The following is an 18,809-nucleotide window of genomic DNA, read 5'->3' on the forward strand; positions in this document are numbered from 1 at the left end:
TTTTCTTGGAATATAGCTAAGATGCTAAGAACCTCTCGAGAAGCCATAAGATCAAACAAAAAAAAAAATTAAAATCGGTTCATTCATTTAAAATCGAAAATAATCAAAATCACAAGTCTAAATTAAAAATTTATAACACCCCCGACAAGTGAAGGTTACAGTAACTAGAAAAGAGCTGATAACTTTCAAACGACTGAACCGATTTTCTTGGATTATAGCTAAGAACACACACATGCAAACACATGATCAAGACACCTTTCAAACAAAAAAACTAAATTAAAATCGGTTCATTAGTTTAGGAGCTACGATGCCACAGACAGATACACAGATACACACGTCAAACTTATAACACCCCTCTTTTTGGGTCGGGGGTTAAAAATAGGTGTTTACACTTTGTTTGTCGGATTTGTTAGATTTGAAAGATGATATATTGGTGATAATTAATTACGTAAACTTAAAACTAAAGCTACGAGGGTTCCAAACGCGCCCAAGTCTGAGAAGAGCCCACAACAAACTCAGCCGGGTATCCTGTTTTTTATTATCATGAGAAAAAGAGCTGCGTCTGTGATGAGCAGAGTGCGCGGGAGCTCCAACAGTATTTTGAATACATTGGCTGCAAAGTGGGAAAACCCCTTTATGAAGCACTGGGTGTACATACATATGAACACCCAGTGGTCGCGAAGTTACATGAATTAGGCCTAATGTAACAATTAATAATAATGTAATCTAATTTGAAGTAATTTGATTTAATCTAATTTAACTTAATTTAATTTAATTTCATTTGACCTAATTTGATTTGATTTGATTTAATTTAATTTAATTTAATCACTAACATAGTTCATAAGGCCCTGTTACTAACATTATATGGATGTAATGTTCCGAAATAAATGTTTATTATTATTATTATTATTATTATCACCACTTTACGAAATCACTTACACTTATTGGAACTATCAAAGCCGTTTGGCAACTCATTCCCAAGCTTTCGTATCATTGGGAGCTATGATGCCACAGAAAGATAAACAAACATACAAACACACAGATACACATACACACGTCAAACTTATAACACCTCTCTTTTTGGGTTGAGGGGTAAAAAGGATTTGGACCGTACCTGGGTAGTGGCGGTGGTGGCACCGCCCGCAGTAGACTCGACACTGGAGCCACTAAGGGACCACCCATCGTTGCGAGCGGGAAAATGCCGACCATCTGTTTTTTACGGCTGAAAAAAAAAGTTCACTTTAGTCAAATCTACTAATTTTCTCGAATTAAAGGTCTCAGGCAGCTTGATTTTTTCTGATATTTTGAACAATTATCGTCATATTTAAGGGGCATGAGACGGGCCTGCCCGCGAAATTAAAATTTAATTTGGTTTTCACAATTTGTAAACTAATACGACAACGTAGGCTTATGGTATTTTAATTGCGACAATGGCAGTATCATCCTCACAGGTTTATATAAAAAAAATCTTTACTTGAAAGGGTCCAGTTTAAGAAATTAGCTCTAGTATCGACTATTCTCACAAATTAGTCGATACTGGAGCTAATTTCTTGAACTGGACTGGGCTGGGCTTGATTTCTTCTGATATTTTGAACAATTATCGTCATACTTAAACAAATTAACACAAAACTATATATTCTAATATATAGAATATTATAATTTATAGCAGGACTTATGAGATTATAGTGTTTTTTTTTTATAGTCCACTTCGTTTACATTCATTTTTATATTACCTACCCCCTTAGGGGATGAATTTTCAAAAATCCATTTTTTTTAGAGCCTCAATAGCTCAACCGGTAAAGGAGTTGACTGAAAACCGAAAGGTCGACGGTTCAAACCCCGCCCGTTGCACTATTGTCGTGCCTACTCCTAGCACAAGCCTGACGCTTAGTTGGAGAGGAAAGGGGAATATTAGTCATTTAACATGGCTAATATTCTTTAAAAAAAAAATCCTTTCTTAGCAGATGTCTTCTTTATATTAGCTACTAGCGACCCGCCCCGGCTTCGCACGGGTGGACATTTATTTTTTCTATTTTCCGGGATAAAATATAGCCTATACGGATTCGGAAGAATCCCTCTAAGTAATGGTAAAAGAAATTTTGAAATTGGTCCAGTAGTTTTTGAGCCTATTCAATACAAACATACAAAAATACAAAGGTTTCCTCTTTATAATACAGTATAGATTTGCATGCCAAAAAACCTGGTCCGTCCAGTAGTTTGAGCTGTGCGTTGATAGATCAGTCAGTCAGTCAATCTGTTGCTTTTATATAGATATAAAAAAAATATTTCACACTTTTTAGTGGCCCCACTGTACTATAATATGCTATGCCCAGTTAAAACCCTACTGTTTACTAAGCTATTACACTGATCGCGAGCAATTTGCTCTTATCCATTGAGGAGTTCTCTTCTCCATCTCCGAAGATATTCATCAGATCTTCACCAAATTTATATGGGACCACCTGCACAGTATACCCTTTCAAACAAAAAAAAAAAAAACCAAATCGGTCCAGGGGTCTTTGAGTAATCGGGGAACATACGTATATAAAAAAAAAGATTCCGACGAATTGAGAACCTCCTCCTTTTTTGGAAGTTGGTTAAAAATTATCATCAAGAGCAAGCTTATCTCACAATAAACTATACTTAACTGACCGTTTCTCCCCAGGTTTGTCAGTCACATCAGGCTGCAATGGAGGATCCTCACTGGACTCCGGGACCTTCTCCACTTCCTCCGTACTCTCCACCACTTGTTGCACTTCTGCACTCTCATTCTCTGTTCTCTGCTCTTCTTCTTTCACTTCTGTGGGGGTAACTTCTGGAGTTTGCGTAACTTCTTGGGCCACTTCTGGAACCACTGGAACCTCTGGGATGTCTTGTTTGTCAGTTTGTGTTGGTGGTTCTTCTGATTTTACTTCTGTCGATTGGACTGGTGTCGATTCTGGTTCTGTTGGTTTTACCTGCGTAAATCCATAATAATATTATAAATGCAAAAGTGTGTCTATCTGTCTGCCTGTCTGCTACGCTTTCACGACTCAACCGCTGAACCGATTTTAATGAAATTTTGAACAGACTTTGGATACATTCTGGGGTAGGACATAGGCTACTTTTTATCCCGGAAAAACAAACAGTTCCCGCGGGATTCCCAAATCCTCATCCGCTTAATCGATTCGTATGAAATTTGGTACCGAGGTAGCTCGTGTCCCTGTAATTGAAATAGGCAACTTTTCATCCCGGAAAATCAAACAGTTCCCACGGGATCTTTGAAAACCACGCGGACGAAGTCGCGGGCATCCTCTAGTAAATAAATAAATAATGGTTTATTCGCTCGAATGTGGGTGCAAGGTATAGAGCCTCAATAGCTCAACCGGTAAAGGAGTGGACTGAAAACCGGTCGATGGTTCAAACCCCGCCCGTTGCACTATAAACTGTCGTACCTGCTCCTAGCACAAGCCTGACGCTTAGTTGGAGAGGAAAGGGGAATATTAGTCATTTAACGTGGCTAATATTTTTTTTTTTTAAAAGAAAAAAAAAAGTAGGTCTTACATTAATTAAGTTACCTTACACATTCTACCAGGCTGATAAGTGGGATGTCCTCCAACACGTTGGACTAACAACCTTAAGAAGGTAGTGGGAAGTGGGTGGATGAGGAAGGCGAAGGATCGTGTGTGGTCGCGCTCTTGGGAAGGCCTATGTCCCGCAGTTTTTTTTTTAAAAGAATATTAGCCATTTGAATCATGACTAACATTCCCCTTTCCCCTCCAACTAAGCGTAAAGCTTGTGCTAGGAGTGGGTACGACAATAGTGCAACGGGTGGGGTTTGAACCGTCGCTCGACCTATCGGATTTCAAGCCACTCCCATAACCGTTGAGTTATTGAGGCTAGGCAGTGGACGTAGGCTGATGATTGATTGTGAAAGATAGACAGACAAAAGAATTGGGGTTCCTTGTTTTACCTACGTCTTATCTACGGAAGATCTTATTGGGGTTCCTTGTTCTACTACGGAACCGTTATAACATGTACCGTCGTTTATGATCCGATCAGTACACATGCGCAGCCGGCTCGGTTGCGACGCGTTGTTCTGCCCAGCGTGTTAAAGCTGCTGCGTATTGTACGCAGTTGCTTGCAAGCCCACGTTGTCGTATTGGTTTATAAATTGCGAAAAACCAAATTAAATTTGAATTGAAGTCGCTTCGCCCGTAACTAATGTAGGATCTACTTGTACCCACATTCCAGCGATAAACCATTATTTATTTATTTACTAGAGGATGCCCGCGACTTCGTCCGCGTGGTTTTCAAAGATCCCGTGGGAACTGTTTGATTTTCCGGGATGAAAAGTTGCCTACGTCAATTACAGGGTCACAAGCTACCTCGGTACCAACTTTCATACGAATCGATCAAGCGGATGAGGATTTGGGAATCCCGCGGGAACTGTTTGTTTTTCCGGGTTAAAAAGTAGCCTATGTCCTTCCCTTGTTTATCTACGGAACCGTTATAACATGTATCGTCGTTTATGATCCGATCAGTGCACATGCGCAGCCGGCTCGGTTGCGACGCGTTGTTCTGCCCAGCGTGTTAAAGCTAGTGCGTACTGTACGCAGTTGCTCGCACGCTGGGACGAAAGCATAGCCTTGGATCTCTTTGCGTCGCTCGTAACCTTATCAACTCACTTACTTCACACTGGGTTCATTGCTCTTTTCAATCCATACTTTTTTTTTGTGTGGAGGAGGAAAATCCTCATGGATACGGACTAAAAACCTCCTCCACTCTTCGGTGTCTCCGCTTACGGCTTCCCGGAATTGCACGAAGTATATTCAATCCATACTAAATATACTAATATTATAAATGCGAAAGTGTGTCTGTCTGTCTGTCTGCTACCTTTTCACGGCCCAATAGTTCAACCGATTTTGATGAAATTTGGTATAGAGTTAGATTGCATCCCGGGGTTAGACACAGGCTAGTTTTTATCACGAAAAACCAAAGAGTTCTTAAGGGATTCTTAAAGACCCACCCGTTTAACCGATTTATATGAAATTCGCGCGTCACGGAAATATACATAGGCAACTTTTTATGCTGGAAGATCAATGCATCACGGGATGTTTAAAAACCTGAATCTACGCGGACGAAGTCGCGGGCGTCATCTAGTTTATCTCATAATAACACACTTACCTCGTCTTCTAAACTCTTTTCATTCTCGACTCCACTCTTCTCTTCTCTAACTTCACTCTCTATCCTCTCTTCTATTCTCTCCTGTTCTTTGGCCGTCTCACTGTCTCCTTTCTCATCGGTTTTCCCGTCGGCCGGTTTGGCGTCCGGGTGCTGGTCCGATTTCGGATCGTGTCCGGTTTCGTGGGTATTGGGCCCCGTGTTTTCGTTGTTGATGTCCAGTATCGGCCATTTTGTCGGCTCGAATGCCGTACGGACCTGAAATAGAAAGATGATTTTAGTCTCTCGGGTCTCGGGATCGCGCGCACGCGGTGGAAGGACGCGATGAGCGTGACGGGGATGGTGCCGTCCGCGGACACCTTGCGGCGCAGGAACAAGTCCCGCGCCAGGTTGTCCGGGCTGAAGTAATTATTGTAGCTACGTGTCCTACCTTGAACCCGTTGATGAGCTGCAAGCGGTCGGAGTCGCGAATGGCGTCCAGCACGAGCTGCACGTCCGCGGTGAGCGCGCGCACGCGGTGGAAGGACGCGATGAGCGTGACGGGGATGGTGCCGTCCGCGGACATCTTGCGGCGCAGGAAGAAGTCCCGCGCCAGGTTGTCCGGGCTGAAGTAGTACTCGCTGAGGAACGAAACTATATTATAATACCCAGAAAATACTAGCGTGTAGAACAGTTTTTCTAAAATTATTAGAAGAGATATTTCATAATTCGTACAGTCAATGGAGACATCTATAGTTCGCGACGGCAATCGGAATATGAGGCGGAGGGACACCCCGCACACCCGCGCTATGCCGCACCAGATTAGTGCGGGGCGCCCTAACCCGATTGCTATGTCGACCTGTCGCGTACTATAAACAATCCTGCAGGGTCATAGTGACGGGAATGCGCCTTCGCGCGATTTTCAGAAAATCTCCGTGTTGGAGATGGAATCGACTTTAAGGATGTTAAAAAGGGTGACAGAAAATTCCATTGGACAGTCAGCTAATACTTTTTTGACGATGCAAAAAAACAAACAGGGGACAAGAGTTTGAGCTACTCACATCTGCTTCTTGATGAGATCCTTCAGCGTCGCTTGATCCAGGCCGACCCCGTACGGGGCTCCGGTGGCAGCCGCGGCGCCGTAGTAGAAGGCCTGCGCAAGCGGCGGCGCCAGCGGCAAAGCTCCCAGTCCGTAGCGGAGCACCACCTGAGGCAGCGCCGGCTGAGCCACGCGCAGCTAGGGGGGAGGGGGGCAAGGTTTGTGGCTACCTCCAATTATGTAATTCGGTTGTGTATAATTTGGTATCTGGTGTGGATACGTTATAATTTTTAGGGTTCCGTGGACAAATGGCAAAAAACGGAACCCTTATAGATTCGTCATGTCTATCTGTCCGTCCATATGTCACAGCCACTTTTTTCCGAAACTATAATAACTATACTGTTGAAACTTAGTATTTTAATTGTGGTGCTTGCAACAATGTCAGTTGCGATAATGGTTGACAATTTGCTAGTGAATCGTAGTTTTAATAAACAATTAGTTACAGTAGAGTTACAGTTACAGTAGAGACTCGATTATCCGGACCTCAGGCGGTTATTCGGATTGCCAACCGCGATAGAGTAACTTCGAGTATTAGAAAATACATTTGCATATACTTATTTATACCCTAAGGGCCTTTTCAGTGCGACGCGGATGACCTACGCGGACGTCCGCGACGGACGGTAAAATGTATGAAACCTCAATAACTCCGCGACGCGGACAGCTCCGCGTCGCTCTGAACGCGCTGCTGAGGTTTCATACATTTTACCGTCCGTCCGTCCGTCCGTCCGCGTCCGCGTCCGCGTCCGCGTCGCACTGAATAGGGCCTAAGTGGTAAACTAACTCGCACTGGCTACGTTCGAACAGAATTTCTGCAAATCCTTCCTAAGTGGAGGCCTATTACAAAGAAAACTACATGCTGAGAAAAAAAAAAAATGTTTTTAGCGGTTAAAACTGTATGTCGATCTGTCAGTCAGTCTAATTCCTCCCTTTGTAAATGAGGTTATTTACAAATTATTTTACTACACTGTAATGTTACTAAACTCTGATCTGAGCTAAAATGCGAAGAAATTATTGTAAAGAATTATTTTGCACGGAATAAAGATCGTTTAGTCAGTAAATATTACGGATATTTTTATTATTTTTCTAGCCCCTGACAACAGCCAATAACTTATATTTTTGCAAACAAAATGTCCACCATTCCCACAAAGTGTATTGAAAAAGTTCGATAAATAACACAACCTCCATACAAAATCGGATTTTAATGATGCCATGAAACGCAACACCATTGTTAGTATATAATTATAAATAAACATTAATATACCATTTAATTATTTTGTTTATGTATTACGTTATTCCAATTTCCAACCCAGTGCATACAAAAAATAAGTTTTTTTTTTAAATTATTTGTGATAAAAATTTGTAACATTAAAAAGGATAAATATAACTCAAAATTTAAAAAACCCCCGACACTAAAACGTCTATAAGAATACTAGAAAAGAGCTGATAACTTTCAAACGACTGAACCAATTTTCTTCGATTATAGCTAAAAAAAAAAGTTATAAGAACACTCTCGATCAAGCCACCTTTCAAACAAAAAAAAAACTAAATTAAAATCGGTTCATTAGTTTAGGAGCTACGATGCCACAGAGAGATACACAGATACACACGTCAAGCTTATAACGACCTAAAGGTCGGGGTTAAAAAGAAAAAAAAGATAAGAAATAGGGAAGCACTTATTTGACGTATGGCACAATTTAACAACTAAACATTTTTTTTTTCTGTCTTTATTTCTTTGTCTATGGGAGATCTTTACCAGTTACCTTTGGCAGTTGGAAAAGTTGTAAAGGAAGAAGAATAGATACAATAAAGATAAAAGATATTATTTTACGATACCAAGACCAAAATGCACTTTTTTTTTTCTTTAAATCTGGCTTTACTCTGATTAGCCAATGTCAAGTTTGGGATATTTTCAAGTTATTGAATTTATACAAGTATGGACTCCGTCTGCGCCGGCGCCCGCCGACATACGCCCCAAAATGCACTATACATTTCATTTTTTTTTTTATATACATTGGTTTGGAATGGAATTAAAAAAAAATTATTGTAATTTATGATTAGTAATAATAATATATTATTTATTAATAATAATTAAATCCCATGATAGTAATCGGCTGCACCGTATGAATTTATGATTAAATTTTTATGTATTTTGAGCACCATAATACCTTCTCATAAGCAACTTAAATTAAGAAATGTAACATGAGTTTAAATAATAATGTATCATAGCTAGGGTAAAGGACCTTCTCAAAAGAAAAGTTTAGAAATGTACATTGAATGATATGGTTAAATGGATTTAAACAGAACCGCAACTGGATGGGTCAGACTACGCCAGAATCATTAGGCAGAACCTTTTTCCTACTATGGAACTTATGCTAATGTAAGTAGGATTAATTTTTACAAAAAAAAAAGTTTAAACAGAAGTTTTCTTCTGTTTAACCATTACATAAGTCTTTGATAAGATCCGTAATACATGGACCTAAAAACAACCAGCAAAAGTTCGAAAAAGCTAATTTTGAATTGTATGATAACTCCTTCTTATGGTGCGGGTTCTGTGGTCCCACTGCTTTGACCCATAGATATACCACCATGTAGCTATGATCCCACGGTACAAAGCAGTAAATCCCACTCCTAGCACAAGCTTTACGTTTAGTTGGAGGGGAAAGGGGAATGTTAGTCATGATTAAAATGGCTAATATTCTCAAAAAAAAACCCCAAAATTATCCCTTATTTTAATATAGACCTTAAAAAAGCATAGAAAATATGTTCGCAAAGAGCATAAGCAAAAGAATGTAATAATAATATGATACTCAAAATAATGGCAACCCAGATGATACGCCCAAAGGAGGGGACAGGACCGCGTTTAGGCATGGCACACCCTTGCGAGAAAAGTTGCCATGCCACGGACAATACACGCAGTCAGCCAATGCGTCTTGCCCGTAATAAAAATAAACACAAAAATGCGACAAAACAAAATTATTATACTAAAACATTGCTATAACCTATATTTTTTGAATTAGTGACTCACAAGACTACTAATAAGTCGATAAGAAATTACGGGCCTGCCCGCAAAATTCAAATTTAATTTGGTTTTTCGCAATTTGTAAACTAATACGACAATATAGGCTTACGGCATTCTTATTCCGACAATGGCAGTATCATTCTCACAGGTTTATATAAAAATCTTTACTTGAAAGGGTCCAGTTTAAGAAATTAGCTCTATTATCGACTGTAACTCACAAATTAGTCGATACTAGAATTAATTTCTTAAACTGGACCCTTTCAAGTAAAGATTTTTATATATTATAAACCTGTGAGGATGCTACTGCCATTGTCGCAAACAAAATACCATAAGCCTACGTTGTCGTATTAGTTTACAAATTGCGAAAAACCAAATTAAATTTTAATTTCACGGGCAGACCCGTCGCTTTCACCTTAATCCTACCGATTCAGCTACTGAATTACTTTCTGTGATCTATGCCAGTTACTTTCTCACCTCTCCTATAAACAGTTACACCAATCATACCTGCGGCATATCATGATGCGCCAGCTCAGGGTGGTGGTACAGCGGATGGGGGTGAGGATGTAAGGACGCGGCCCTGGGTGTCGTGCGTCTCGCCCCCCGCGCTCTCACCGCACCCCTCCCTCGTGCTGACCCCCTCGCACGGTAGTCCTCGCCGTTTAGCGACACTGTGTCTGAAAGAGATGGACTTACGTATATATGTCAAGTATGTTGCACAAGGAACCAAAAGCTTAATTTTCTATAATCCACCAAACCAACGAAATCTGTATGGTACGCAGCACCACACAAATTCCAACACCACTCGACGCGCGTTTCGCCCCGACACCGGAGCATCCTCGGGAGATGTAGACCTTACAATGTCTAATTGCAAAGTAAAGGTCGTTGCATACGTAACGTGTTTTTTCACGTCCCGGACGGGACGGGAGGATTTCTTGAACTACTATTGGACAACTGGAACGTCCCGCTCCGTCCGTTTTCTAGTAATCCAATAGTAGTTCGAGAAATCCTCCTGTCCCGTCCGGGACGTGAAAAAACACGTTACGTATGCAACGACCTTAACATTGACATTGTAAGGTGTACATCTCCTGAGGATGCTCCGGTGTCGGGGCGAAACGTGCGACGAGTCGTGTTGAAATTTGTGTGGTTCTGCGTACCATACAGATTTCGTTGGTTTGGCGGATTACAGCAAATTAAGCTTTTGGTTCCTTGTATCATGGACTTCCGCAAAATAACGCCTGCTTCTATAATACAAGTATGTTGCAAATGTTACAAGAGGGACATTATGGCAGTGTTACGTCCATCTATCTGAAATCGGTCGACAATTTACTTAGAAACGTTGGTTTTTAAGGGTTCCGTACCTCAAAAGGAAAAAAGGTACCCTTTTAGAATCACTCCGTTGTCTGTCTGTCACTCTGTCCGTCCGTCGTATCTGTCAAGATAACCTATAGGGTACTTCCCGTTGACCTAGAATTATGAAATTTGGCAAGTAGGTAGGCCTTATAGCACTCGTAAATCCGAGAACTGTGAATTTGTGGTTACATCACAAAAAAAAAATGTGTTCATGAACAAATAAATTAGTATTTTCAATTTTCAAAGTAAGATAACTATACCAAGTGGGGTATCATATGAAAGAGCTTTAATTGTACATACTAAAACTGATTTTTATTTGTTTTTATGCATAATAGTTTATGATTTATCGTGCAAAATGTCGAAAAAAAAAAACCCGATTACGGAACCCTTATGTCGTCGACATTCCATCAACACGCACGAAACGTTTTGCGTCATCATTCCTCATACGCATGGCTAAGTTTTGGAATGCTCTCCCGCGATCTGTGTTTCCTACCAATTACAATCCGGGTATCTTTAAAACAAGAGTCAATAGGCACCTTCTAGGTAAACGCGTCCCATCTTAGACCCATCATCACTTTCCATCAGGTGTAATTGTGGTCAAGCGCTTGCCTATTAGTGAATAAAAAAAACCCTCGGTGCACGAGTCTGACTCGTACTTGGCCAATTTTCTTTTTGAGGTACGGATCCCTAAAAAGAGTGAATCTTACCGTGATCCTGTCTGGGCGGATGCGGGGGCCCATGTTTGGGCGGCCGGGCGGCTTTGACGTCGATGTCGAGAGGCACCCATTTGTGTTTGCCAGATTTGCTGCCACCTTTGCCTGCTGCAGTTGATAACAAGTGTAAATTAAAAATTTATAACACCCCCACAAGTGAAGGTTACAGTAACTAGAAAAGAGGTGATAACTCCCAAACGGCTGAACCGATTTTCCTGGATTATAGCTACGAACACCCTCGATCAAGCCACCTTTCAGTGGAGGCCGGACCTTAATCTGGGAATTTTAAAATAACTAGCTGCGCCAAGCGGTGAAAAATTTGTACACGTAATTTTTTTTAACGGAATCTTTTAAGAGTAACTTGGCATAGAGGACGACAGCACATGAAAAACATGAAACAGATGAAGCTTGTAAAAACTTAGAATAACATGTAAATATTGGATTTTTAAAATCCCGCGCGAACTATGGATTTTTACGGGAAAAAAGTAGCCTATGTGTTAAATCAGGGTATCTCCGCCAAATCCGTCCAGTAGTTTTTGCTTGAAAGAGTAACAAACACACACACACACACACAAAGAGTAACAAATACACACATATATACACACAAACTTTTGCCCTTATAACATTAGTGTGATTGTTTTCATTTACAACAAGAATGGATTCTAAAAGAAATCCAATACGAAGTTTGTAATAGAATTTTTCTGTACCCGTATTGCGTAACCCAAAATCTCTATTGCGAAGAGATAAGAGGCCTAAATAACGGGAAACAAGTGTAAATTAATAATTTATAACACCCCCGACAAGTGAAGGTTACAGTAACTAGAAAATAGCTGATAACTTTCAAACGGCTGAACCGATTTTCTTGGATTATAGCAGAGAACACTCTTGATCAAGCCACCTTTCAAACAAAAAAAACTAAATTAAAATCGGTTCATGAGTTTAGGAGCTACGATGCCTAATGATGCCTAAAATTTAATGTTTGGTACAGACATGGGATACATTTTAGCCCGCGTGGATTTCAGATTTTTAAAGTACCGTAGGAACCCTTCGATTTTCCAGGATAAAAAGTAGCCTATGTCCTTTCCCAGGATGTATCCCATGTCTGTACCCATTAAAATCGGTTCAGCGGTTGGGCCGTGAAAACGTAGCAGACAGACAGACACACTTTCGCATTTATAATATTATATTAGTATGGATAGTATGGATGAGTTTAGAATAAAATGAATAGGATACAAGACGAAGGAGTACACGAGTGGTACACACCTGCCGCTTTGTTCTTGTCATGCTGCGCGTGCTTGTCGTTGTACGCCTGGTGGTTGTGCGTCACCTCCACCTTCTCCACCCTCGGAGGCTGCTCCTCGAGCGGTGCCCGCTCTTGGTCCTGGAAAATTAAGAACAGAAAATTAGAAAGAAAGAAAAAAAGTTTATTTTTGAAAGCTGTTGAAACACATTACCAGTTATACCTACGGGTTAGGTTATTCCGGCGCTTCTAATACTTGAGCATTAAAACCAAAAGACCTCAAGAAGAAACGCCGCGAACAAACTGAGTCATGTGTGGCACAACCCAAAATAAGTGCGAATCAGATTCGCGCAACCAGGGTTCCGTACTCGGGCATTTTTAGGGTTTCGTATCTCATAAGGAAAAACGGAACCCTTATAGGATCACTTTGTTGTCTGTCCGTCGTGTCTGTCAAGAAAACCTATAGGGTACTTTCCGTTAACCTAGAATCATGAAATTTGGTAGGTAAGTAGGTATTATAGTACAAGTACAAGAATAAATCTTAAAACCGCGAATTTGTGGTAACATCATATTTAAAAAAAAAATATGTTTCAATTTTCAAAGTAAGATAACTATACCAAGTGGGGTATCATATGAAAGGGCTTTACCTGTGCATTCTAAAAAACAGAGTTTTATTTATTGATCGTACAAAATGTTGGAAAAAATACCCGAGTACGGAACCCTCAGTGCGCCAGTCTGACTCGTACTTGGCTGGTTTTTTTCGACATTTGGACGATAAATCAAAAACTATTATGCATATAAATAAAAATTTGTTTTAAAATGTACAGGTAAAGCCCTTTCATATGATACCCTATGTGAAAGAAGTCTCCCGCTGAAGGAGAGACAAGATTGTGAAGCTCCTGAGTCTCTTCTTGCGTCGTTTCCTCAATTTTGATGATTGTGGCTCCCCTTTGATGCAATCTTTGCTACGATGTAACTCCATTGCTCTCTGTTTCTTGCCGCGTGGATTGCATCGCAGATAGGTGTGTCGACCGCTTCTTTTATTTGGTCTGACCAACGTCTCGGGATCTCTTTCCTTCGATCTTACCAGTGACTGACCATGAGTTTTTCGATTTTGCTGGCGTTTTTCCTTGCTCCTGAGTACACTCTCCAAAATAAATTTGAATTACGTGAAGAGACGTGTTAAAACTTGTCATACTTACAGCATTTCCGTTATGATGGGAGGGGTCGTCGTGAGGAGGCGGCGTGGAATGGCACCTAGCCCCCGCCACCGCAGCGCCTAGCGTCGGCCAGTCGCCCGTGTCTGTGAAGTCTGAAGCCTGTGGACAAGGAAAATCTAGCTCAAAACTTAAATTCAAATTCAAATTCAATGATTTATTCAATAAAATGTAGGTACAATATGTTGGAATAATGTCTGATGAGCCTTATACATTTTACCACTATAACTGGTGTTTGAATATTACCTTAAATTCAATTAAATTAAATACAAATAAAGTCAAGAAGCAAAAATAAAGCCAAATAAAGTCTTAGGAAATCTTTGTGAAGCATCAGTCTGTACGAGAGCGGTGTACAGGCTCGACCGTACCAAAGGGAGATCTCCCACCGAGCGGTTGTTTTGCTCGGTAGCGCCAGATGGCCAACGGTTACATGTTGATATATTGCGGATTCTTAAACGCTCCGTTAGCCGTTAGTTATTACCTGGCCATCCTGCTCGATCCGGGCCCAACTTTTTCTGGTTCTGCCTTTGCGTCTGGTGGCCACACCGGCTGTCATAATCACTCTATTTTCCCCACTGGCAACACTGACACTTATGCCACACACATCGTTCCTTTCATGTGGCAACACTTCGTTCGTAATGGCAATACTTAGGCCACAATTTATTCACAATGCACTGAGTTTATATGGTTTTTGTGAGGCGACATTTTAAAACTCGTTTTTCTATTGAAAAGACGTTGATTTAATATAATTACTAAGAAATAATTTATTTTTGACATTGGCAAATACCGTATTTCAATTAGAAAACCGTAGAGTTATTGAATACTAGCCGATGCCCGCGACTTCGCCCGCGTGGATTTAGGTTTTCCGAAACCCCGTGGGTTCTCTTCGATTTTCGAAAAAGTAGCCTATGTGCTAATCCAGGATATTATCTATCTCCATTCCACAGCCAAATCCGTCCAGTAGTTTTTGCGTGAAAGAGTAACAAACATACACACACACATACAAACTTTCGCCTTTCAAATATTAGTGTGATTTGGCCGGTTTAAATAAAATATGACCATACCCAACACACAAGATTCCGAAAACTGGTAAGAATATCGGACGAAATCGAATCTGCTCAATCAAAACCGGTACAGCTAAATGTCTTCCTACTACACCTAAATGTCAAACTCATTTACATTATTATGTGCTCAGCTTTTATATGTCAAAGTATGTATTATTATTACTTTTTATTTTATCTATACTAATAAATAAAATTGAAGTGTCTGTCTGTAATTTCGAAATAACTACCTCATATTAAGCTCATATGGTTATTTGAACGATACCATAACTGTCTGTCTGTCTGTTTGAAAAGGCTAATCTTCGGAACGGCTGAACCGATTTTGACGGGATTTTCACAGACAAATAGAGGATTGACCAGGGAGTAACATAGGCTACTTTTTTAACCGACTTTCAAAAAGGGAGTTGTGTTTTTCTACCCACGTACACCGAAATCTCCGAGATTTCTGAACCAATTTGCGTAATTTTTTTTTATCGATAGAAAAACTTTGCGACATTGTCCTGAGAAATCAAAAGTTCCCACGGGATTTTTAGAAACCTAAATCCACGCGGGCGAAGCTGCGGGCATCAGCTAGTTTATAATATCCACTAAAAGAAGAAACAGACTGAATGTCATTTTTTTACTTAGATACAAGTTAGTCTTTGACTGTGATCTCATATGGTGCAAAGTTACGTTGCAGTATAAGATGGAAGCGGGCTTACTGGGAAGGGGTATTGGCAATTTCATTAAACGCATACCTCTGATTGGTGTCGTGGCATCTGAACAAGTGTAAATTAAAAATTTATAACACCCCCGACAAGTGAAGGTTACAGTAAGTAGAAAAGAGCTGATAACTTTCAAACTAGAGGATGCCCGCGACTTCGTCCGCGTGGATTTAGATTTTTAAAGATCCCGTGGGAACTGTTTGATTTTCCGGGATAAAAAGTTGCCTATCTCAATTACCGGGACGCAAGCTACCTCAGTATCAAATTTCATACAAATCGGTTAAGCGGATGGGTTTTTAGGAATCCCGTGGGAACTCCTTAGTTTTCCGGGATAAAAAATAATCTATGTCCGTCCCCGGGATATAAGCTAATCCTGTACCAAATTTCGTCAGAATCGGTTAAACGGTTGGGCCGTGAAAAGGTAGCAGACAGACAGATAGACAGACAGACAGACAGACAGACAGACACGCTTTCGCATTTATAATATTAGTATGGATTAAAAAAACCAGTCTGCGGGGAGACCATGGCGGCGGAACAAGACTTGCGTGTGAAAATTCCTACATGAGACCTATAGCAGTGGACGTATATCGATTGATAAAGATGATGATGATGAAGACATTCTATCGCGTACATAACCTTAGCAGGTAATAAAAGAGTACTAACAAGATAATATAAAACTCGTAAACAAAGGAAAAGGGAAAGTAATTCCGCCCGACTGGTCATTAAGTAGGTATCTAGGTACAATAAAATAGGTACCTTTGTTGCGAAAGGTGTTTACTTTTTTTATGGGATACAATCAACTAACTGCGACTATGATGAATTTTTTTTTTTAAATTCACTATACGCACACCTATCTAGGGTCGAGGACTTCGTCTGTGTTGGTGTTAGCTGGCGGGCGTGCTCTATCTTTTTAGAGTGTTTTTTTTTTGTTAAAACTGACTGGAAAGCGCTCTAAGGGGGTGCCGTACGACTATGATGAATTTTTTTTTTTAATTCACTATAGGCACACCTAACCACGATCGAGGACTTCGTCTGTGTTGGTGTTAGCTGGCGGGCGTGCTCTATGGTTTTGGAGTGTTTTTTTTTTGTTAAAACTGACTGGAAAGCGCTCTAAGGGGGTGCCGTGCGTATGTCGGCGAGCGCCGGCACAGACGGGGTCCATACTTGTATAGTTTAACTAACTTGTTACAAATAACTACAAACTTAACATTGGCTAATCTTTGTAAAGCCAGACGAGAGAGAGAAAAAAAAACCCACGATCGATAGGAAACACTGATCCAGGAAGCATCTAGGAAGAATATTCCAAACCCTAATTAATAACCCTAAACCTTTGTTGTCTGTCTGTTTGTCCGTCTGTCATGTCTGTCAAGAAAACGGTTTGAAGAGTTAGTATATCACTTTTGAAATTTTTGCGAAGTTTTATCTTAATCGATACACATGCTTTACACGAATGAAATAAAAGAGACCTGCACATTTTATAAGTACCTATAGAAAAGGTATGAAATCCGGGAAAGTACCTACCTAAGTATCAGTTTAAACAAGGGATCTTTCGAAATTCTTCGTAATATACATTAATAACAGCTTATAAACTTTTATAGACGTCACAAAACCAGTGAAATGTTTAACACAATTAACACAATGTGAGATAAGAGCCGTGTGACTGATAATATACATATGTACCTAAATATTACAATAATCTCAAGGCCAAAGGCGCTAGGAATGCCAAATTTAGAAACGTCATGGAACAATAAATTCGTGGGGGCCAACCACTGAAATGAACATACCGACATTCCTACTAGTCTGTATATATGTCGCAGGTATGTATATTATCAAAGCCGTGATATTACCACTTCAGCTTACTAATGGTTTGGGCTATGTCAGTGACCTTGGTTCTCCTGCGGATCTCCTCATTTCGGATCTTATCCCTCAAGGAAACTCCTCACATAGCCCTCCCCATAGCTCGCTGAGCGATTTTGAATTTGTGGACAAGGAGGTCAACGATAAACACGGTAGGTACGAGTAAGTATATCGAATTTTTTGCATACAAATGTGAAAGGTGATTGATAACGGTCAGACTACAATAATCGATATTAAAACGAATTTTACAGCCTTGGTTTCGTGTATATGACTATACTAGCTGACGCCCGCGATTTCGTCCGCGTGGATTTAGGTTTTTTGAAATCCCGTGGGAACTCTTTGGTTTTCCGGGATAAAAAGTAGCCTATGTGCTAATCCAGGATATTATCTATCTCCATTCCGAATTTCAGCAAAATCCGTCCAGAAGTTTTTGCATGAAGGAGTAACAAACATACACACACACACACACACACATACAAACTTTCGCCTTTATAATATTATAGTGTGACTACATAATTATAATATGGCTATAGTAATATGTACATATTGTTATAATATAAAAGGAAAAGCTGACTGACTGACCTATTAACGCACAGCTCAAACTACAGGACTGATCGGGCTGAAATTTGGCATGCAGGTAGCTATTATGACGTAGACTTTCGCTACGAAAGGATTTTTGAAAGATTCAATCCCTAATGGGGAATGGGGTAAAATAGGGGTTTAAAATTTGTGTTGACCACGATAAGCTAGTATTATTATGATACCTAGCTCCAATTGATTTGGTTTAGAGAGTTTATTTCTCAAAAAGAACAAAAGTTCACTTAAATATATATAAATCTGTAAAGTTACCAGGGAAACGCACATAAGTAACTCCCCCCCCCTCCTCCCCCTCCCTAAATAGGACGTCGAAGTCTATCCTCGCTTCAGAAGGTAAGAAAGAGACGAAACCATACACCTGCCTGTGGCATAAGTCGTAAAACTTACATAACCGCGCAAATAGATGACTTCATGACAAAAGGGCGTACACGCAAAAATGCCATTTTCCTTTCTAGCGAAAAGTCAAAAGATAGATCGAAACAAGCTCCATAACATATGACATTTACCTAGAAAGAGATATGTTCCAAATATCAATCAGCGTTATCACTACCCATATTATAAATGCGAAGGTGTGGTTGTTTATTGGTTTGTCCTCCAATCACATCGCAACTGATCGACGTGATTTTTTGCATGGGTATAGTCAAAGACCTGGAGAGTGACATAGGCTACTGTTTACCCTGTAAAATCAAAGTTTTTCAAAGGGATTTTCATAATCGAAAAACACATTTTTTATGCGCGTCTGTAGGTTGAGTTGATTTTGGATGACCTCTGAAAAAATAGTTACTTATATGTACTTAATTTTAAAAAAAAATA

The 18,809-nt window shown here is 40.2% G+C and overlaps 1 protein-coding gene across 3 annotated transcripts in view; it reads right to left on the bottom strand.

The window, feature by feature from the left end:
• Positions 1–18,809, bottom strand: part of LOC123879549 (la-related protein 1) — a 72,398-nt gene that overhangs the window by 13,223 nt on the left and 40,366 nt on the right. The window contains exons 2-11 of one of the 3 annotated variants that reach the window (XM_045927317.1): positions 14,259–14,498; positions 13,763–13,879; positions 12,584–12,701; positions 11,315–11,428; positions 9,762–9,931; positions 6,201–6,376; positions 5,591–5,780; positions 5,164–5,418; positions 2,650–2,954; positions 1,115–1,222 (exon numbers count right to left, since the gene is read on the bottom strand). In XM_045927317.1, coding sequence (XP_045783273.1) covers positions 1,115–1,222; positions 2,650–2,954; positions 5,164–5,418; positions 5,591–5,780; positions 6,201–6,376; positions 9,762–9,931; positions 11,315–11,428; positions 12,584–12,701; positions 13,763–13,879; positions 14,259–14,333 — 1,628 coding nt within the window. In that variant the 5' untranslated portion in view covers positions 14,334–14,498. The remainder of the gene's footprint in view (positions 1–1,114; positions 1,223–2,649; positions 2,955–5,163; positions 5,419–5,590; positions 5,781–6,200; positions 6,377–9,761; positions 9,932–11,314; positions 11,429–12,583; positions 12,702–13,762; positions 13,880–14,258; positions 14,499–18,809) is intronic. The other 2 variants (XM_045927316.1, XM_045927314.1) reach the window with 2 other exon arrangements.

Source organism: Maniola jurtina, chromosome 28, assembly GCF_905333055.1.
Source record: "Maniola jurtina chromosome 28, ilManJurt1.1, whole genome shotgun sequence".
In the NCBI taxonomy this organism is placed as follows: Eukaryota; Metazoa; Arthropoda; class Insecta; order Lepidoptera; family Nymphalidae; genus Maniola; species Maniola jurtina.